General features: G+C 34.9%; 1 protein-coding gene across 38 annotated transcripts in view; it reads left to right on the plus strand.

The window, feature by feature from the left end:
* LOC129569275 (syntaxin-binding protein 5) overlaps nt 1-20,625 on the plus strand; it is a 114,678-nt gene that overhangs the window by 72,772 nt on the left and 21,281 nt on the right. For 14 of the 38 annotated variants that reach the window (XM_055447981.1, XM_055447973.1, XM_055447979.1 and 11 more), the window contains one exon: nt 2,813-3,641. In XM_055447981.1, coding sequence (XP_055303956.1) covers nt 2,813-3,641 — 829 coding nt within the window. Of the gene's footprint in view, nt 1-2,812; nt 3,642-10,744; nt 10,806-13,337; nt 13,639-15,362; nt 15,411-16,432; nt 16,451-20,625 lie in introns of all 38 variants that reach the window. The other 24 variants (XM_055447992.1, XM_055447993.1, XM_055447991.1 and 21 more) reach the window with 6 other exon arrangements.

The raw sequence follows: 20,625 nt of genomic DNA on the forward strand, positions 1-20,625 counted from the left end.
CTCTCTCTCTCTCTCTCTCTCTCTCTCTCTCTCTCTCTCTCTCTCTCCCTCTTTCTTCTTCGCTTTCCATTTAATCCAGTGAATACATTCTAAAAAAAAAAATGAAAAATAAAAAAAAATGTGAAAAACTAAGCAGCGACCAAATGTGCGCACATAAACAATTCCAATGGAATCCATTACTGCAATGTCGAAAATATCATGGCATCGCTGCCTGCCTGTATTTTTATTTTTATCGTTCACCTCTCTTTCCCTTTCGCTCACTCTCTCCAACTGTCTATCGCGATGCTCGCTGTTACTTGCAGTGCCATTTCCTCGTTTGTCCCACCTTTTGTAAGCACGTGCCACTCTACGCTACACTCGAAATTGTACCATTTATTATCTTGATATCGCATTTTAATGATGCGCATTACCTTCAATTTCATTTTTTTTTACGCTTTGCAATTTATCAGTACCAATTCAAGCTACAAATATTTACTTCTTTGGAAACACAACAAAACCGAGAAAGCTACGTTCGGCCAGAAAGAAAGAATTATGACAATAATTTGTAATCAGAGTTGAATTTAATCCGTGTCATTTGTTTTCGTATATCATCTCAATCGTTTGTCTCTGTTTCATGTAGTGCAATGCACCGAAAACGGTTGGCTAATGAAACAGTGAATGAAATAAATTATTTGGAATAAAAAAAAATATTCTCAATTTCGTTGAGGAATGACAAAAAAAGGAATTTTTGCAACAGTAAAATTAAATTTTCATCGATGCCAAATATTCGAAAATTCTACCGGCTATCAAATAAAATGGAATATTTTACATCGAAATATTTGCAATTGGCATTTCGACCAGCAACATCCGACTATTGAAACAGCATCTGTCTATTTGCGTGTATATTCTCGTGTTTTTCATCCGTTTTCCCATCGCATACTTCAGATTGGCATGTGTTCGTTACATCTAGTATTTATGCGCAACTCGAGATACAACCACGATAGTTTGCACGTATCCATTGCTGACTATTTCATCGGTAGTGCTAATTAACTTCCATCGCAGTCATCATCATCTCACAATAACTGTCAGTGAAAATACCTTGAAAAAATTCCATCTTTTCTATCGCTTGCGCTTCATTCATTTGTGAGCATGGTGCCAGCATGGTGGAGCGGTGCTGGATGGCAGAGAATATCGAGCTGTTCAAATACAAATTCCTTATGGATTTATTCGTTTTGATATTTTCAAACGTGCATCCCGTTTGCTCAAAGCTCGTTGCGCGTCGGAGGAATTTTTTTTAAACAATAGTTCGGAAATCCCTGCTGGCTGCTAATGTTTGCTTTCTGAGAGCTCTTTTTGTGCTTTCACATTTTTTCCTTCCTTCCATTTGCTCATTGCATCCCTCTCTCTCTCTCTTTCACTCGCTTTATTCCAGCTAATATTCTCTTCTATGTCGATTCTAGCCCGGGAATGTAACGATTTTAATTAAGATATTTTTTTCCTTCCCATTCTAAGTGAACTTCATTTGCCATTATCATGGTCAGTGATGAAAAAATATGTTCAATTCGGTTGCTTTCACCAAACCAAATCACTTCCCATTATTCCATTTCCCCGGCTCTGCCTAGGCAAATAATCGCTTTGGAAGTGCTTTTGGAAGCATCGGGCCAACATCATTATATCCAAATTATAAAACATTTTGCTCGAATCGCTCCATCGTGCATTCGGGCTGGACTTTTTTCCGCATTGTCTATGTCATTTTTCAATATTTCAATTCGACATTTATTGTCGGAAAATCTCTTTCTGTGTGTTTCCCATTGCTCAACCGTTAAACAAAGATGGCACATATTTCATTCATCATGTTATCATTTATGATTCAAACAGAATTCGACTGGCATTGTTCGACTTCAAAAAAGTTCGCTGCTTTTCACTGTTTGTCTTATTGTTCGTTTGTCAACACAATACAATATTCATCGTGTCTCATTCTCAAGTGCACGTACACATTGCTCACAAATAAAATGAAGGGAAAAAAAAGAAGAAAGAAATCCATTGAAATTCATCAACAATTTTTCCGATAATTGAAATCATGATTCCATTGGCTCAATTTCTCAGAAACGATTTGGCCGACAATTACTTGTGAAAACTCTATTTAAGTGCCACTGCAAAACTCGAACCATAAAAAAACAATTTGGAAGCAATAAAAATAAAATATCGAAAATACTTTATTCATTAGTTGAGCACGTTGTACAGCGCTGCAATGTCATCGTTAAATTTCGATAGCGATTCTCTTTTGAGCGACGTTCTAATTAATTAAAAATGATCTCAGGTTGAGAGAGGAAAAAAAATCGCCTTAAAATATTGATTCATTTCTATTTGTGGTAACTGCAGAGAAACAAACTTTGTAAGTAATAGAATTTTACACAAACGAACGCTCTTTCACGATTGGATGGCTTGAAAGAGCTAACAAGTAGCAGTTATAGTAGTTGTAAGAAGAAAATCAATTATTCTGAGTTGTTTATAGACTACTGTCAGAACAATTGAGCTATTTTCATATCTCAAACTGACGCAGAGAATACTCATAGGCATAACAATATATACATAGACAATATATATATGCAGTTGTCATTCAAAACATGTACATTTGACATTGTCAACAGATATTTTAGACATATATATGTTTCGCAGAAGCACACATTCCGTTCAGTTTGTTGTATAGAAACTTGATTGTGTTTCTGATGATTTTAATGGTTTCAATTAACGTACTTGAATGATGAGGAAAACTGAATTTATGGTCAAACACTAAATTCTAAATGGGAAACCATCCTTTATGTGTTATTAGAGTGTGCCAGATTTTTCGAGCAGTCCAACGAAAACGGTTCAGTTTATGCCATCGATAATACCACCGTCGCCGATTGAGGCGGGTGGCAGTGGTGTATCACCACGGTCAGCATCGCCGGCGGTCGAAGAGGCTCAAGAAGCGTTGAGTCCGAACGAAGACGAAGACGAGGAAAGTAAGAAAATGGCGCAGAATCGCCGCAAATCATCGATTTGGAAGAAAGCTTTAAATATTAAAAAACGCATCAGCAAAGTCAATATGGCATTCAGCGACGATGTGCATCGTTTTGGGCCAACCGACGGAATGCCACTGTCACCGATCGAAGTATCGCCGATCACCGTTGAAATGCCCGGTTATGTGTCAGCATCTCTGCCTAATACCAGTGCCAGCGATTTAGATAATATCGAACGGTCGATTGTTCAACAATTGGCCGAATTGAATGCAAATTCCGATGTTGAAGAGCGTTCCGACAATGACGAAAACGACACAGCCATGGAACGTCGATCATCCGTCGATCCAGATGCTGATTGGAAACGACGTGTCATGTCGCAGCCACAATGCTTACAAACCCGACGATCCGATGTATCCGATGAGCTAGTAATGAAAGTGACGGCGGCCAACTCAGAAGGGGCTCGTCAATCACGACCATCCGATTTACCACTGTTTGATGACAACGGGCGTCCAATTCCACCACCGCGCACCCATTCGAATCGCAATCAACGCTTGTTATCCGTGCCAAATATCAAATACAATCGTTCAATTAGCGAAAACCCACGAATCAAGTCAAGAAAAGAACCAATTTCAATCGCAGCAAATCTAATGAGACGTTTCAGTAAGTATTTACTTCGTAACGGCATCGACTAACCGTTTTTCTCCTCCTCCTCCCTTCGATTTAAAAAAAAAAACAAAATACAAAAACAACATAATTTTTGTTTATTTCGGTTTTTTGCGTTACGCTGAATATCTACTTACGTTTTATATCTTGGCTAACCCAGTTTATACGATTGTAAAACTATCGATAAACGCACACAAACACCAATTATATAATCACCAATTAATCAACAACAAGTTTTTTTCATCACCATTTCCATTTCTATATCGAGGCGATTCGAATATATATATATATATATGTATTTACTCACATCAGTTCAAGGCTCATTTATCTGTCCCCTTCTAAGAAAAATTTGTACATTTTGTCATTTCACTTTCGAAACATTCATATATGGGTTGTGGGTTCTATTCTACGTTTTTGTCGTCTTATTTTTGGTTTTCACTATGATCAAATGACAAAGGAAAATTCCGCGAAAAACACTGTATGAAAACAACCAAACCGTTTATATCGAATATTCCATTTAAGACAGTTATATTCTCACTCTGCAAATGACAAACTCGGCGAGTGCATTCTCAAAATAATTTATTTAATTACAAATTGATGCTTCGTAGACGATTTTTTTAAAAATATTAATATACATCCGTCTCTCTCAATCGAATCAAAAGCAATTTTTTTTATCTGCCTGATTATAAAGTATTGGCGGATTTTTACTAGATTTTATTTAGATTTTAACTTTATCAGTAAGAAGCACATTCAATTTTACAATTTTTTTTAAACAATCAATTAAAATATTTGTTTTTTTTTACTCATTCCAATCGAAATTTTTCCCAAATAATTTTTTTTAACCAATATTTAGCTTGATTAAAAGATTTTGGTGGAATTTTAAGTAGACAAATTTCGTAGATTTTTACTCAACTCTTAAGCAGTTTCACGTTTTTTTTTTACTAAAAAGCTCAATATATATTTTTTAAGTGTGTTTTAGTCTGGGTCATGCATTTTTATCTCTCTCGCAGAATATTTTTTCAACTCAATTGAACACATTTTTAGATAATTTTGATAAAATTCAATTTTTGAATAACGTGCGAAGTTGCTCACTTGAATTGGCTTTATTTTTTCATGAAAAAAAAAAAACTATCCTTGGATGCAAAATCTTCAAAAATATTCCCCTACTTTTAGAATGATTCATATTTGCTCAAATACAACTTCCACTGCACGATTCACAATTTGAATAGCAATCAGCAATTTTTTGTGTAACTTACAGAAATCAATGACAAATGCGATATATTTTAACTTCAATTACAGCAATGTATTTCGATGTGGCAAAACGTTAGACTTTTAAAATGAGTTTAATCAATACATTAGATTAGCATTTAGCAATAGTAGATTACTTGAACAAAACAAAATCGATCACTTGGAATGTCAGGTGACAATTTCTCTGTCAATTAAAATTGTAATACGACCAAAGAAACATTCAGAGAATTAGCAAAATTGTTGGTAAAATTAGTCATAATAACATATTGGATTTAGATGCAAAAAAAAAAATAGTAAACTAAAAAATTCGAAACAAATACAAAATTCGTAGAAAAAAGCACTTAATATTTGAAAATTAGGTTAATGCAGAGAAAATTGTTCCATTGTATTCCAATTCAACTATTTACATCTTTTTGGATTATACTTTAAATTGTTCTATGCTCAAAATGCGATTGTTCTCTCTTTCTGAAGAGAGAATACTCGACTGAAACTGAAAAAAAAGTTGTTTACTCTCCGCGATCGGGGAGTTGTATTTCTCAACGGCATAAAATTCCACGAGAAGAATTTCTTAAATCAAAGAGAGAAATCTCCACAAAGTCAATACACCGAATTACTTTTAACTCACTTTTTATGGTGGAAGCAATAAAATTTTCATGCGAACAGCCCAAAAACCGCCCAAAAACCGCCCAATTAAAGAAAGTTAAAAGTCATTGTTCAACATTTTAAAGCGTTCTTCTTTAAATTTTAAGTATTCCAGCTACAGAATAATAGTATGGGTTTTATTTGATTTTATTTTGATGGACTTTTTTAGCTCTTTCTTTTTTATATCACACTCTTAATTAGCGTTGAATCGATTTTGAAATTTGTGTGTATGATTTAAAATGTCTCTCCCCTTTTTTCTAACCGTTCAAGCACAGCTATGACAAATTTTTTATGACTTTTTAAATCGTAAATTTTACGCCTGATATCAGGATATCATGATTGTACTTATCCATTTTTATAACTATTTTCTCTTCAAGTTTTCCAAATTTAATGGTCTGCAAGAGCCAAAATTCATGCAAATACAATACTCAACTGCTTAAATGTGATGGACAATTTGAAGAGATAATAATAATTGGCAATGAACTGGAAAACATATTCATTTTGAAATAAGTTTTGTTTTCGCATTAATGTTTGCAATGAATGTTCCATTTTGTCATTTTTAAAAACTAGACATCCATTCGGGATGAAATGATTACGCCTTTTGACGTTGAAAAATGACAACAATTCAATTCATAAACGTCAACAAAAGCGAAATGAAATTTGAATACGGTTTCAGCACCTTTCTCCCTCGCTTTCTCCAACAGAAAAAAAATAGAGCGAAAATAAATTGAAAAATGAATGAATGGTCGTATTTATGGAATAGCCGTAAATGGTAAGGATAATAATGTGCAGCAGATTGAAAAAAAAACATCGGCATAATTTATATATTAAAACGATCGCTGCGTGAGTTTAAAATAACAAATAAAATGACAGAACAGCAAGCGGCAGCCCTCGCGGTCAACAATGAAAAATACATTTTCTCGCTGTGAAACACATCCTCGTGACAATGGCTAAAAGTTGTCATATTTAATGAATAAAATGTGTTCAAGCTGATACATGCGCGCATTTTGTGATCATTGCCGCTGTCGCCGCTGGCATTCGAAATCGTGACGGCAGTGTGCTTATGCATGTATCCCGTTTGGGATAATCTATATATCGGAATGATACACAGTGACACTGTGTAATGGTTTTTTTTGCGAATGCAGGGAATGTTCGCTTTGGTCGGAGTTTACATTGATTTTAATTTTAAACATTCCTTTTGGTGATACGTGCCGGACGAGTGCGGTTTCAAACCTACCATTACATATCTTTTAAAGGCAATTAGTAAAATTACGGACCGAACTTTGCGCAATTCACCGTATTTTGGCCATCCCACCATAAAATTGAGCAACGATCTCCCTTTGTGTGATTAATTATGAAATTCCTCGTTAAGAAATTGTGTTCTTCTCTTCGACCGCATAATTAAAGCGTCAGTAGCTTGTGGTACACATATTTTCAAGGAAATAATTCAGTCGCTAATGAATCGACGATCGATATAACCGCATCCATGATATACATGGTACAGGTACACCTCTGATTCACATAATTGGATATGAAATCCATTTCACTAATTTATTTAATCGTCAAATACCATGGACTCCTGTCTTAGTCCTGTACACACACACACACACACATGTGCATACGCATGCATAGCGAAGCAATAAGAAAACTAGGCAAAAGCGCGCGATAGACACGCCGAGAATGAACAGAATCCAATTGAAATATTTCAGATTTGATTGAATCTACCTATTTAATATTAAGCTTTTGCCGCCTAATTACAATCCACAGAAAGTTATGCGCTTGTGTGTGGTTGATAACCATTTCACTCTCGTTCTCTCCGTTTGGTCGGTTATAATCACCGTTCCAGTCGAATTGCTCTTGATAACTATCCTCGCAATGTACATGTAGCATTGCTTGCGCTCCGAAATTATTGGCTATCATCAAATGCATGCCGAAACAATGGCATTTTAAAATAATGCGCGTAAGCTATATGACTAAGAACCATCGTTAGAAATATGGAGACTAAATGAAGGAAGCATACAGGCAGAGAGGCAGAGAGAAATGAATACTAAAATGAGCTTGTATTTATTTTATAATTGATGCGGTAAAGCCGATTTGCTGGAATGTAACTCAAGTGCAACTGAGAAATACAATGTGATCAGGAGAATCTTCATTGTTTATTTGGCTCAACCTAATTACAACTCGTACCGAAGAATGGTGCCATTCCAATAGCAAACTAGCACTCTCCAACTTCTGGTGTCCTATGCGTACATATTATGCAAGCAGCTATCATTTGTTAGCGTTGAGTTATGGGCGAACATTGTTCGTGACCATGTCCAAGTAGCTCGGCTCATGTCACTGTGTGTGTTCTGATGAGTCGAGTGGTCAAATCATCATTCCGAATATTTAATGGACATTATTTACATCAACTTCGGAACAAATGAACGACCGAAAAAAATGCACTTGTATATATGATTAATCTTCTTAACTCAGAATTGCGAATAGGTTTTATGTATAGGTCTTTTCGCATAGATTCCATTGAGGGAGCGTACCAGCTCATTCCAAATGTACTTTAGCATCGCATTCATTCATTTCTTTTGTCGAAATCATAACATCATTTGTTTGCTGTCAATCAGAATGATGGCAGAAGAAAAATCTTCATGATTTGCAAATTGTGGGATGCATATAATGCTAGTGAAACTGATTACATGACAACTTCTACCGCTGTAAAACGAGCGAGTAGGCGCGCGCGTTGACTGCGTGTGTCTAAACAAATGATAATGCATGATTTGTGGAATAATAGTAATTAAAGTAATTAAACGCTGTATGTCAAGAGTGCGATTGGCACGATCTGTTAAGTGTTTGCTCAAAACATTGTATTGAATTTTATGGTGATGATCTGTCTACTCAATTTCTATTCGATTCACTCTATTAAATACTTATTCCGGAATCGATTTCAATTTCATATCCAAAGTGCTGATGCTTTTAATCCCACATACGGCAAATAATTTCCCCTTGAACTGAATGAATACCATTTATTCACCCATTGGGGTGAATGTATCGAGAGAAAGTGGAAAAAACAGCAACAACAATAACAAATAAATCTAAGTATAATACAGAAGTGCAGTTTGATAGCATGTCGTTATTGCACTTGTTGTTGTCATTCGAGCCATTTTTTTGGGGCGCATTAAGTGATAAAAGGCAATAAGTTCGTTTTATAATACCATAAAAAAGCTCTTTTTCGAATATAAAGAGCGATGTGAACATCTCCAATCCCATTAAATTATGCAATACTGCATCACACTTGCTACGATTCCTAGTGCTAATGGAAACAATTCAGCAACATCTCTCTCTGTGAAGTATCCTTATCTACGGCGGCTCTATCCGTACAAATTCATTCGAAACCCGTTTCGTTCCGTTGATCTCGATTCGAATGCTTCAACAAAATTCAAGTGGTTGGCATTCGTACACATCGTACGAGCAACTTTCTCTCTCTCTCAAAATTGCCCATCAAGTGTTTATAAGCTCTATGCAGTGTTTGATTTTGAATCCCAATTTGAAAGCGTCCAAAAATTTTGCCATATCATATTTCAACGATATTAAGTGATTACACGATCCCATGGCAAAAACCGTTGTAATCGGAAACCAATGCTTGCCACCGTAGATAATGTTTTATTGCATTCAATACAAACAACTTTTCCGTATGAAACATGATTGCTGCGGTTGATGCTAAATCTCTCTTCAATTAATCTCTTGATGTGAACGAATCGAAGTTGGAATTTCATTTGGCTTTATTGACTGAATGGCCCGTAATCCGATAGCAATACATTGCTTCTTATGGAGGCTGAATGGATGGATTTTTGTAAGAGCGCCTCTAGTGAAAATATATTAGAATGATGGAATATTTCGAACTTTAATACGCTTTTCTGCTAATTTATCCAAACTCACCTCTTAAGTGGTAAATTAAAACCAATAAATATTTACACATCGAAATATCTCGAAAACGGCTGGGAAAATCGGCAAAATGGACCGTGGTGTCACTCCCTAAAGAGTGTGTAGACACTCGGCTGGTTTGATGGCCCAAAGCTCAAATCCAGTGGATTCGGGCTGATCCATGGGCTCTCAGGATTTGGTCTGATTCCCAGCTTTTCCTTTCCTGTGAGCATCTTTACAAGTCACACACATGTTTTGTATGGAATTTCACCACAGGGCAAGTGCTGGGATCAGGCCAAATCCCGAGAACCCATGGATGAGCTCAAATCCACGGGATTTGAACTTTGGGCCATCAAACCAGCCGGGTGTCTACATTCCCTTTAGGGAGTGACACCACGGTCCATTTTGCCGATTTTCCCAGCCGTTTTCGAGATATTTTCATGTATAGTTTAATGAGAAAGATATCCGCCATGACAGCATTTTGGCCCGCCATGTTGGCATTTTGGTTTATATTAACAGAACATTCTCTACTTTGACAGTCAACGTTTCTAAACGTAAACACAAATATGATCTGTCATAATCACATTCACCACTTCTAATGTGCTTCAGAGAGCTTCTGACAGCGCCATCCATCCGAAGCGTTTGAAACATTAAAGGCTTTTGCTGATTTTTTCTGCCGCATTTTCATTCGAGCTATCGCCTTATGGAATGGCCAGTCAAATTAAGCAAATTATGTTGCATCCAATGTGAAATTGGCGTTACATTTATATTCACCAAACTCATGTATTTTTTTCCTCGTTTTTTAAAAAAATTGACGCAAACCCTTGTTCCTTTCGGCGGTTCAAAATCGATTTTCAAACTATAATTTTTTAATGGATTTTAATCATTATGTTATGTTTTTATGTTTTTATGTTTTTATTTTTTTATTTTTTTTTCTGTTTTTATTTCAATGAATTTTTCATGTTTGATATCGCGTTGACATGGTCATGTCATGATTCGCTACTGAACCACCAAAATGTGTGAATCAATACGATACGCCACCACGGATAATTATATTTGAATGCTTGGTTTTTTTTTGCACTGATGTCGAAATCCCGTCGCTGTCCGTCTACACACAATCGCAACGAACAATCTCATCGAATATAATAAAACGCACGCAAATCCACATACACACACATAACGCAACATCCATCGTACGCGCGATCCGTATCATATACACATAAAACATGAACAATGTATCGTAATCAATAATGAAAATCAAAAACCATGAATTGTACGTTGTTTAAATAAAACAACAGGATTCGGAATCCGATTTGGATGATCAAAATTGCCTAAAGTCCTTGTTTGGAGAATTCTTTGGTAAATAAATGATTTTGTACGCCATTGTTTTCATTCCATTGATTTCATATTTTGCGCTTAGATAGAGACATTTCACTTAGCCATTTATACATATCGCTATATCGTATCGGACAAGAAAGAGCAAAAGCGGTGAAGGCGAAGGAATTGAAAGGAAATGTATGATTTATCATTTAGAAAGCGACGCACACACACACACAAATCATGATTTTGGCCAGTGCTCACACAACGATTTATAATTGAGACAAAAATTACAACAACCATTTAAAGTCAATTTTGATGGATGAGCATATTTTTTCACCCTAAAAAAAAAGAAGAATTATCGCTGATTGTGTGAACGGGAATTTTGTTGTTGTAGTTGCTGCTAATCGTCCAATTTTGTTTTTTGATGAATGATATGATGCGAAGCAAATCACAGCCTCGCTGCTTTACGCATTATGTATCTTATAATTTTGCGTTGGCAATGTTTGATTTTCTTTTACTCATTCGCCCTTGTCGCTCAGAATATAGATGCTTTGAACTGAACGCTCTGAACATTGTGAATGTAAGCAATTGACAAATAACAATTTTCACATCCATGACTACCAAACATAGAATGGATGGATGCGATTGTTTCGAAAGATAACACCGAATGAAATGAAACAAAAGCAAAGTGAAAAAAAATGAAAAAAAAAGTAAACGATTCAAGAGAAAGAAAAATGCAATTAACTAACTTATCAAACAGATGGAAAATGTCTCGATTTCCATTTGGCTGAACACATACACACACACCCATATACACATGCCATAATTACAGTGATTACGCAATGCAATTAACATTCAACTAAGTTCCTGCTTTAACGCTCAATTATAGCTTTTTGATTCATTCGTCCGGCTGCAAACGAGGGAATGCCCATACATGTTGTAGGTGTAGCTTGATTAGACTGAACTCTTCTCTCTATATATATTTTATGACATTGGTATATCTACATAAATAGAATTTTGTATTTTGGCCTAGCCTACCGTAGACATCGTTTTGCGATTGATCAATCAGAAAATTGTGATCAATCCGCTTAGTAATTTAGTTGTGTCATAATTACTATACTTTCATTTTGGAAACGTTTGCGCCACGATTGGCAAACGATTTCAATAGACATTATGAAAGATTTGAGTGGTAGATTTATGGCCATAGACTAGACTCTTTTTTTTTTTTAATTTGGAAACAAATGAAACTCTTTTGAACTCTGTGTGAGTAATGATTAATGGGGAACATTTTACTATATATTTTTTGTCTAATCTAATTCACAAACATGGTAATACTAAAATCATAAGGCGAATGATTTATAACATAGAATAGAATTAAACTAAAGTCTAGTTGTTTTTAGAGCTAGTTTTAATCTAAACCAAAAAAAAAAAAATACAATTTATCAATTACTTAAATTCGTGTATTGATTTGCTTGCTTCAATCAGAACAAAACATTTACAAACGGTCCAAACAGTAAAACAGCAAAAACATAACAAAAACCACTCTATTATTGCAATCAACAAAAATACTATTTATACATTTTCACATCATATACTAAAACCGAATAATTCATAATACAAATCCCAACGCATAAACCTATATAAATTGAACCATCCATATTCTACCATTACTTTCCGAGACTCACTCTATGTATTATTATTATTTTCTATTATTATTTGTGTTGCTGGATATGAGGATATCGAGCTCTTTTTTCACACATTTTGCATTTGGTTACAACACATCTAGAATTGGATTCGAGAATTTCTCAATTCTGTTCTGTTCCGTTCTGTTTCGTTTTTGCATTGCGTTTACACTTTTTATTTCTATCTTTTCTTGTATGCTTTGTATAGTTTCAGTTAAAATCCTCTGGAGACCAATTTTTACAGAAGAAAAAAAAAATTGACTAAAAACGAAATATAAATCACACGACTAGTATTGACTGAACGAAACTAAAATGTTGGTTGAACTATTTCAAGCAAAACACAAAATCTTCCTTTTTCTGTTTATGGGTTGTCCAATTGACAAAAATGATCTATTTTCTTTACGTTTTTCATTTTGAATTATTGAATTTTATGTTGGAGGGTACGATGAAAATGGTTGAAAATTGAAGGAAACAAATACACATTGGTTTTAAATCCAAGAAGACGTGACACGTACGATACACATACACAACACACACACAGACTGAAAATTTTTTTAAATCCAAAAACCACCTGTGTCATTTGATATAGCTGTCTGACTAAAAGCCCTATTTTGAATAGGTGAAAATAAAAAAACGCTTGAAATAAAATAAGAACAAAACTCAAAAAAAAAAAATCGAAAATATGTTAAGCACGAAAAACCATATAAACACTGACACATTTTCCCAAATTATTATCAAATTACGCTACTTCCAACTGTCGATCTAACTGACTGGGACCATCGTACAAACACACACACCTCACACCACACCACCACAACAACACTACCACACCAACCAATCAATCAATCACCGAATGTGATTTGAATTTTGCGAAATATTACACAATCAGATGAATGGATTGTGCGGAGGACCGTCATCGTCAGGTACTGTGTCGTCAATACCGAGCTTACAGGAACGTACAAATAGCGCAACGGCGGCAACCGGAAGCCCAATAAGACGTGGTGTGATTACCGCACAATACACGATGTCGTCATCGTCGGATTCGATGCGAAAATCACGTTCACAAGGTGGGAAGAAATTACAAAAATGCCTATCTACCGCATCATACGGGGAAGAATTGTCAATCAGTCGACCACAGATGACGCCATTGTCGCATAATCTTCTAATGACGCGACAATATTGCAGTTTTGGTAGTACCACGTCTCAATTTAATTTTTGCAACAAACAAACAAAACATTCATTTCTGTTTGTTTACGTGTTTTTTTTCTCTTAATTCTTCATTTGCCAATCGCACAAGTGATTCTCATCTACTTGTGTACAACCAATTTTCAAATGGATTTTAAATTTCGTTGATTATTTTCATTGTTTCTGTAATATTCAACAGATTTCGCGATTTTTCTTTTCGATTGTAATATTATTAATTTGTGTCCATTTTTTATGATTTTGGCATTACACACGTTTCGATCAGAATTTTTTTTTTCAATTTTTTCCGTCACCATTTACGATTCATTGAACGACACCAAACAAACAAACAAAAAAGAAAAAAAAGAAACAAAAAGAGAATTTGATGGAATTTTTACCATTGCGCTCATCCATTTGTTCGCGTTCGTAGACCGTACCGTGTTCGTTTGTGTATTTATATTAATCAAAGTGTATTTATTATTGGAGAATCACACAGCGCTTTTGATTTATCACCATCATTTTCGGTCATACATACATATACAAACACACAGCCACCCACATTCGACTCATGTGTCACATGTTCATACACGTCGTTTTTTAGTTTTCAATACATGTTACAGATGGGTTGACAAATGTTAAAATTCACACGTGTAACGACACACACACACAAAACAACTGAATTCGCATTTCACATTGTATCCGCCCTCTCTGTTTATGTGCGCACCAAACCACAGATTTCAATACGTAAATTCATAAGCAGCAAACAAAGTGTAATTGATTTCAAATGATAATTGCATATATGTGACATTATTGGATTTGTTCCGAATCAAATGTTTTCTATCTGAATAAATGTTTTTCAATATATTTATGGAAATCACTGATGTGGCCACTATTTGCTCGGTTGCCACCCCACGCGCTAAGCAAAACATCGGGCAAACATTATTCCAATTTAATGCAGTTGATTGCCACTTCGATTACAATGCTTACAAAGTTCTTGATGGATACAATTCACTAATTGCATTTCACATTCATTCAAATATTATCATTTGTTTGAAGCTGCGTTTCAAGAGCCATTCCGGAAAGTGCAAAAAGTCCACCAAAGCTTTAACGGCAAACGGCATGATAGCATTGGCTCTGGTCAAACGATCCATTTCCATGGATTTTAATGTGCAAATGTTGCCGCATCGAAATTTGCTCAACAAACAAAAATTGTCATTACCATCTGGTGTCCTTTTGTTTTCTCCTTAATTGAATAAATTAGAAACTTGCACATGTTCAAAGAGTCAATGCTTCAGACTCACGGTGCGCGCACACATGTATATATGCACAGTGCTATGATCAATTTTGGCATAAAAACACCATCCATTTTTTTCGCTATCTCTCTCTCTCTCTCTCTCTCTTGCAATGGAATTATGGCTACAGCAATGAAGAAAACCATTCGTCTGTTGTTTTTTTATTCGTGCAGCTCAAAATTCGATTTGGATATATACTTTTTAATTGGCCATTTGGGCTCGGGGAATTGCACAGCCCTGTTTTTTTTTAATGCCAAGCAAAAATCGAAAAGTGAAACAAAAATCGAAAATAAATCAAAACAAAAAACAACAGCAACAACATATAAGAATAAAAACACACACACTCACATATGCAAAAACAATAACAGAAAACTAATTGAAAAAGTTAAGGCAACTCAGACTAAAATTGCTATTTGTTATTTCCATGACCATCAATATAGGTACACAAAACGCTCAAAAGCATTTGGATATCGACAACATACACACGAGTATGGAATTTTCTCTTAAAAAACCCCAACAAAAAGTACATTAGACCTTACAATTTTCTTATTCATTTAGATACAGTTTTCGAATAGAAACAAAAGCAGATACAGAATTCTCTCTTACATTACATAGCTGTTTGTTTATACATATTTATACATATCTATACATATGTACTTTAATTGATTGAACTGTGATCCCCACCGCAATAATCTGTAAATCCAGAGTCCTTAGAATTTTATACAAAAGCCCACACACACAAACACACTCCGACACAAACAAGTCAATTGTATATCAAATCCACTTTTTGTCCGTAGCCATTCCCGAGAATTCATTCACTCGTTCTCTATCTCTTTCTCTCACTCTCACAGACACACAACCACATATTTTGAGAGAACATAAAATCTCACACACACACTCGTTCCGTTCATTTATTTTGTAATCCGTATGAATTGTGTGTTTTTGTCAGTTCAACAGCAGTAGTCATAGTGTAATCCAAGTTTTAGATCGATCGATTGGTGTATGTGTTTTTCCCTATATTTTTTTTTGTCGATGTGACAATGTTAAAATTAACAGCTGTCGCTGGTCCGATCACAATCGTGCTAGTTAAAAACCATCATCATCAACATTAAAAACAGCAACAACATCCGAGCAAACTTTTTGTTTCTTACATCAATCGAGTCGTTCATCATTTTCATTCAATGAATACACTTTTTTTGGCACTGGTTTTTCTTTTTCTTCTTTACAAACATTGTAAAAATTGTTTTTTTTTTCTTTTTGTCCCTTTGGTTCAATTTATTTTGTTGCTTTTTTCTGTACAATCAATCAGGATAACATATTGTAACATGATATTAATTGCGAAAACGTTTTTCTTTTTATCTTTTTGGTTTCAAAAAAAAAAAAAACAAACAAAATTTACATATGGCTCCATTTTGATTCAAAATCGAACAAATCAAAACCAAATCCCCCTCGAAACAAATCGAAAATCTCACACTCAAAAATTGGATTCGTTAAAAACATGAAATTTTAGACCGAGGTCCATCGATAGGTAAAAATCATGAATACATTTTTTTTTTCCTTCCATTCACTACACTATGACATGAACATTCCCGAAAAACAAAAACAAAAAACAAACCATTTACATAACGATTGAGTCAAATCATCGTGTTTTTGTTATTCTGTCTTTATTTTTTGAACTGAGCGAATGTCAAATCTTTCACTAAACCGTTGTTGAACCCAACGAGATTAGCTCAATTTTAGTTTGTTGTTTCTCTCTCTCTCTCTTTCTCTCTCTTTCTCTCTCTCTCTCTATTAGACTCTGTTCAATTTTTGATCTAATTCCTGAATCCTATACTTTATTTGAACCATGTATAGATCCAAATACTGTAGTGTTTGTGTCTCGTCTTTATTATATATTTTTTTTCAAATTTTTCCATATCTTTCCCCTCTTATTATATACGTATGTTTATATTTTCTCCATACATAAGCTTAGAGTATAGAATTTATATAATTGTCAATGTAGAGACACTTTGGAAATAGTGTCGATTTTCTGATTTCCGATCTTTCGAATTATTACACACTCGATGAAGAAATAAAATAGAAAAAAGAATGAAAACATACCGAATTTTCTGTCGAACCGAATATATATTTGAAATGAATTGCTTGGGTAAAACGATATCGAATTGAATCGAAAGCTTCCGTGACATACAAATGATTTGAGCAATCAGTTAGAGTCTCTTTTGCTTTCAAATATATTCATCAATGACATTCACACACGTAATGCACCAAAACACACAAAAAAACCGTTTACTATAAATCCTATGTGTTGATTCGTCAGCATCCGAATGGAATTCTCTTTATCGTTTTGCTTTTACTCTTTCGCTCACTCTCTCTCTCGCTATCCCTTCTTACACTCTTCTTTCATCCTGTTTCCGATTTTATTTCCACCGTCGATTTGGTCAAATCCGATTCAAGTGACCCGGAAAAAGTATTTCATAACGACATAACACATCGACGGACTCTCTAACACTCACTCTGAACATACATAATCGTATATATACATACCGTCTATAATAAGTAACGAATAGAAATGCAGTGTGTTTGTGTATGTTAGAATTCCGGTGCATGTCAGAACAAAACAGTGTCATTGCTAGTCCAATCGAACGATTCAGCAGCGAAGGAGTATGCCCAATCAATTGTAGAAAAATAAAGATAAAGGGAAAAAATCACCATTTCTCGTTGTCATTTGCCTTTGAATTTTGCACACTATCTTTTCCGTCGTATTTGTTTGCAGACTTCGATTGCACACAAATTTTCTCTCGCATTTAGCTGTAGTGCACTGATGGTTTTGGTCGAGTTCAACACACACACACACACACACACACACACACACACACACACATAATCTCTTTCGTTCGTTAACTCATCTAGAACTGTGTTGTTGTACATCGTAGCCACAGAACACAAATGAAGTCTGCGGTCATTTCATTCCCACTTGATGGTTCGTTTCGTTTATGTGGTGTTTCTCTCTGGTACAATTTCACCGATTGATGTATTCTTGTGGATGTGTGGACGAACGAAAAAGAAACCGATGCCAAAACATCAATTCAAGATTTTGTGCATCATTCAAACGATATAAAATCCCAAATAAGCTCAAATTTTATTTTTGCTTTCAAATACTGTTAAGCTCCAAGATTTCGACTCTTATTCCCACGTACACACACTAAACACAAACACACACACACACACACTCTCCATTATATTCGTTGTCATAATTTTCTGCACACAAATTCGAGTGTCGTCGTCCACAAATAACAACATCAGCAAATCAAAACCAACGAATCATTTTGTAGTTATTTTTATTCGATATTCCGTTTTCATTTACATTCTATACTCGTAGATTGTGTATATCACCAATTTTAACTCTCGTTCTGTACAGACAAAATTGAAATTTTTTTCCTAGAAATCGTAGCATTTGTTAATTGTATTTCGTTGAAACGAATGACGTAGGTAAAAAGAATTGATCAGCACTGTGTAGATTTGTGTTGAACTAAAATTCGAATTTTGCGAACATTTTCCATATCTCTCTCTGTATCTGTTGGTTTCTCTCACTCTCGCCCACACCTTCTCATTCATTGAATAGACAGTAATGTAGTTTCGAAATTGAAATTTTGTGTAAAATAGTTTTAGTTTTCTCGCTTTTAAGTAACCGTAGATAGATTTAATGTTTGTGAAAACATTGAAATAAATTAAACCTCTAAATTTTCGGGCCACAAACCAGATGATAATAAACATTGGTTCATAGTGCGTTCGGCATATTGTCGGCTTTTTCCAACTGCTCTGACATGTCCATTTCACCTAATTTATGGCAACAAAATCCCAATCGATGTTAACCAATTCGTTGCAGCCATCTCCCACTCTCTCTCTTTTTCTCTTCGCTTACCACTTTAACTCAAATTAAATTTGCGCTCCGCACGAAACCACAGCGAAAACACAATTAGACACATCCCAGTCTCCATTAATTGTCGCCTGAAGGCGTGAATACATGAACCATTATTGCTAAATCCAACATGACGTATGTAAATGGACTTGCCAATTGTTCGAGCGCGTCATGAACTCAAAAAAGGTTTTGATTTGATGTACTCCAGTTGGCTAAGTATGGTTCGATCATGTGTATCATGAAAAAAAATCGAGATTTGTGCAAAAATGTAAACAAATCTGGGAATTGTACCTGCACACATCGCAACGTTACGCAAATATCACACCCGCGCAATGGATCGTTTGCTGCTGCTTAGCCATCAATGCAAATGGAACATTTCACATTGAACTGATGAAATATTAAAAAAAACGATTTTTTCATCTACGCTTGTAACACCTGCCCCCTTTTTTTCTAAGTCGAACGACGCTTTTTGATTGATTAGTCAATTTCAGAACAAATGTAGTGACAAAATCACGATCTGGGTGACTTTTTTCGTAAAATACGTTTATTCTATGGAAATCTTTTTTATTAACATCGAAAAACTTCCGTTGCCATCGATATGCCGATTGATTTGTTCGCTTAAAGTAACTATCATTTAGTAAGTGTTGATTATTTATGTAATAAATTGAAAAATTGAAAAGAAAACAACTAGAACTAGCTTATTCTTCGTGCCATTTACAATTCCATTGGCCAGATGAAATAAATGGACCGGAGAGTTTTCCATGAAATATGAATCAAAGCCAAGAACGAACGCACGGTATCCAATGAATCACTTACACTGACACCCGTTGGTGTTACTCTCTTTCGATGAAAACAGCAATTTCAATGGAAAACATACTAACGATGTAACTCACATAATTTTGACGATGCTAAATTCCAATTTCACGCTAGCATAAACATAAACACGTTGCTTAGATGCATTAAGAGGTATGGTTCTCGTTCTCTCGTTCGATTCGGAATCGAAGCGAATTCGGAATGACAGCAGCGACACAAGAGAAAGTTCATATACACCGTAAATCAGAGGACAAAACTCGAGTAAACAAAGAGATAAAAGAAGAAGAAGAAGAAGCAAATAAATCGCAAACTTTTCGTTTTGTGATCGTCTCTCTGTCACCTCAATGTGTTTTGTATCTCTCACTCACTCTCTATTTAATTCAGATTCTTTCATTATGTCGTCGTATTATATTTTTGTTTTGTTCTCAGTATTTTTGTATTTCCAATACGTCAACATTCAATGGTTCTGTCTTTCTCTTATCAAGCTGAGCCTTCTTTTTGTGTGTGTCGATCATCTCTTCATATTCACACTGTAAAACTACCTGATTCCTTTTATATCATCGATATAACATCTTCAGTTTCTCTTTGCTTATCGGTTTAAAACTTTTTTGTTTGTTTTTTTTTCTTCAATTTTTTTTTCTTCATTTTCGTTCGTGTCTCCTTTCATTTGTTTGGCTGTCTTTTACAATATCATTTCAGTTTGATTCTTCTCTCGTTTTTTTCGTTTCATTGTAGAGACGTCTTATATTCTTCCCAACTGTGATGTGGTACTATCTAAAACAAACTTATATATATATATACATAATAAACAAGCGTAAAAAAAATATATTAAAACTGTATAAAAATAAATCTTTGTGGAAATGTTAGCTTATATACACTCACACCTTCTCACACCGACATTATATTTTTCTGTCTCTCTCTCTCTCTCTAACTTTCTATCTCGATTGAAAATTACAACAACAACTACAACG

Source organism: Sitodiplosis mosellana, unplaced genomic scaffold (assembly GCF_009176505.1).
Source record: "Sitodiplosis mosellana isolate CC-2019 unplaced genomic scaffold, AAFC_SMos_1.0 Smas_scaffold_30, whole genome shotgun sequence".
Taxonomy (NCBI): Eukaryota; Metazoa; Arthropoda; class Insecta; order Diptera; family Cecidomyiidae; genus Sitodiplosis; species Sitodiplosis mosellana.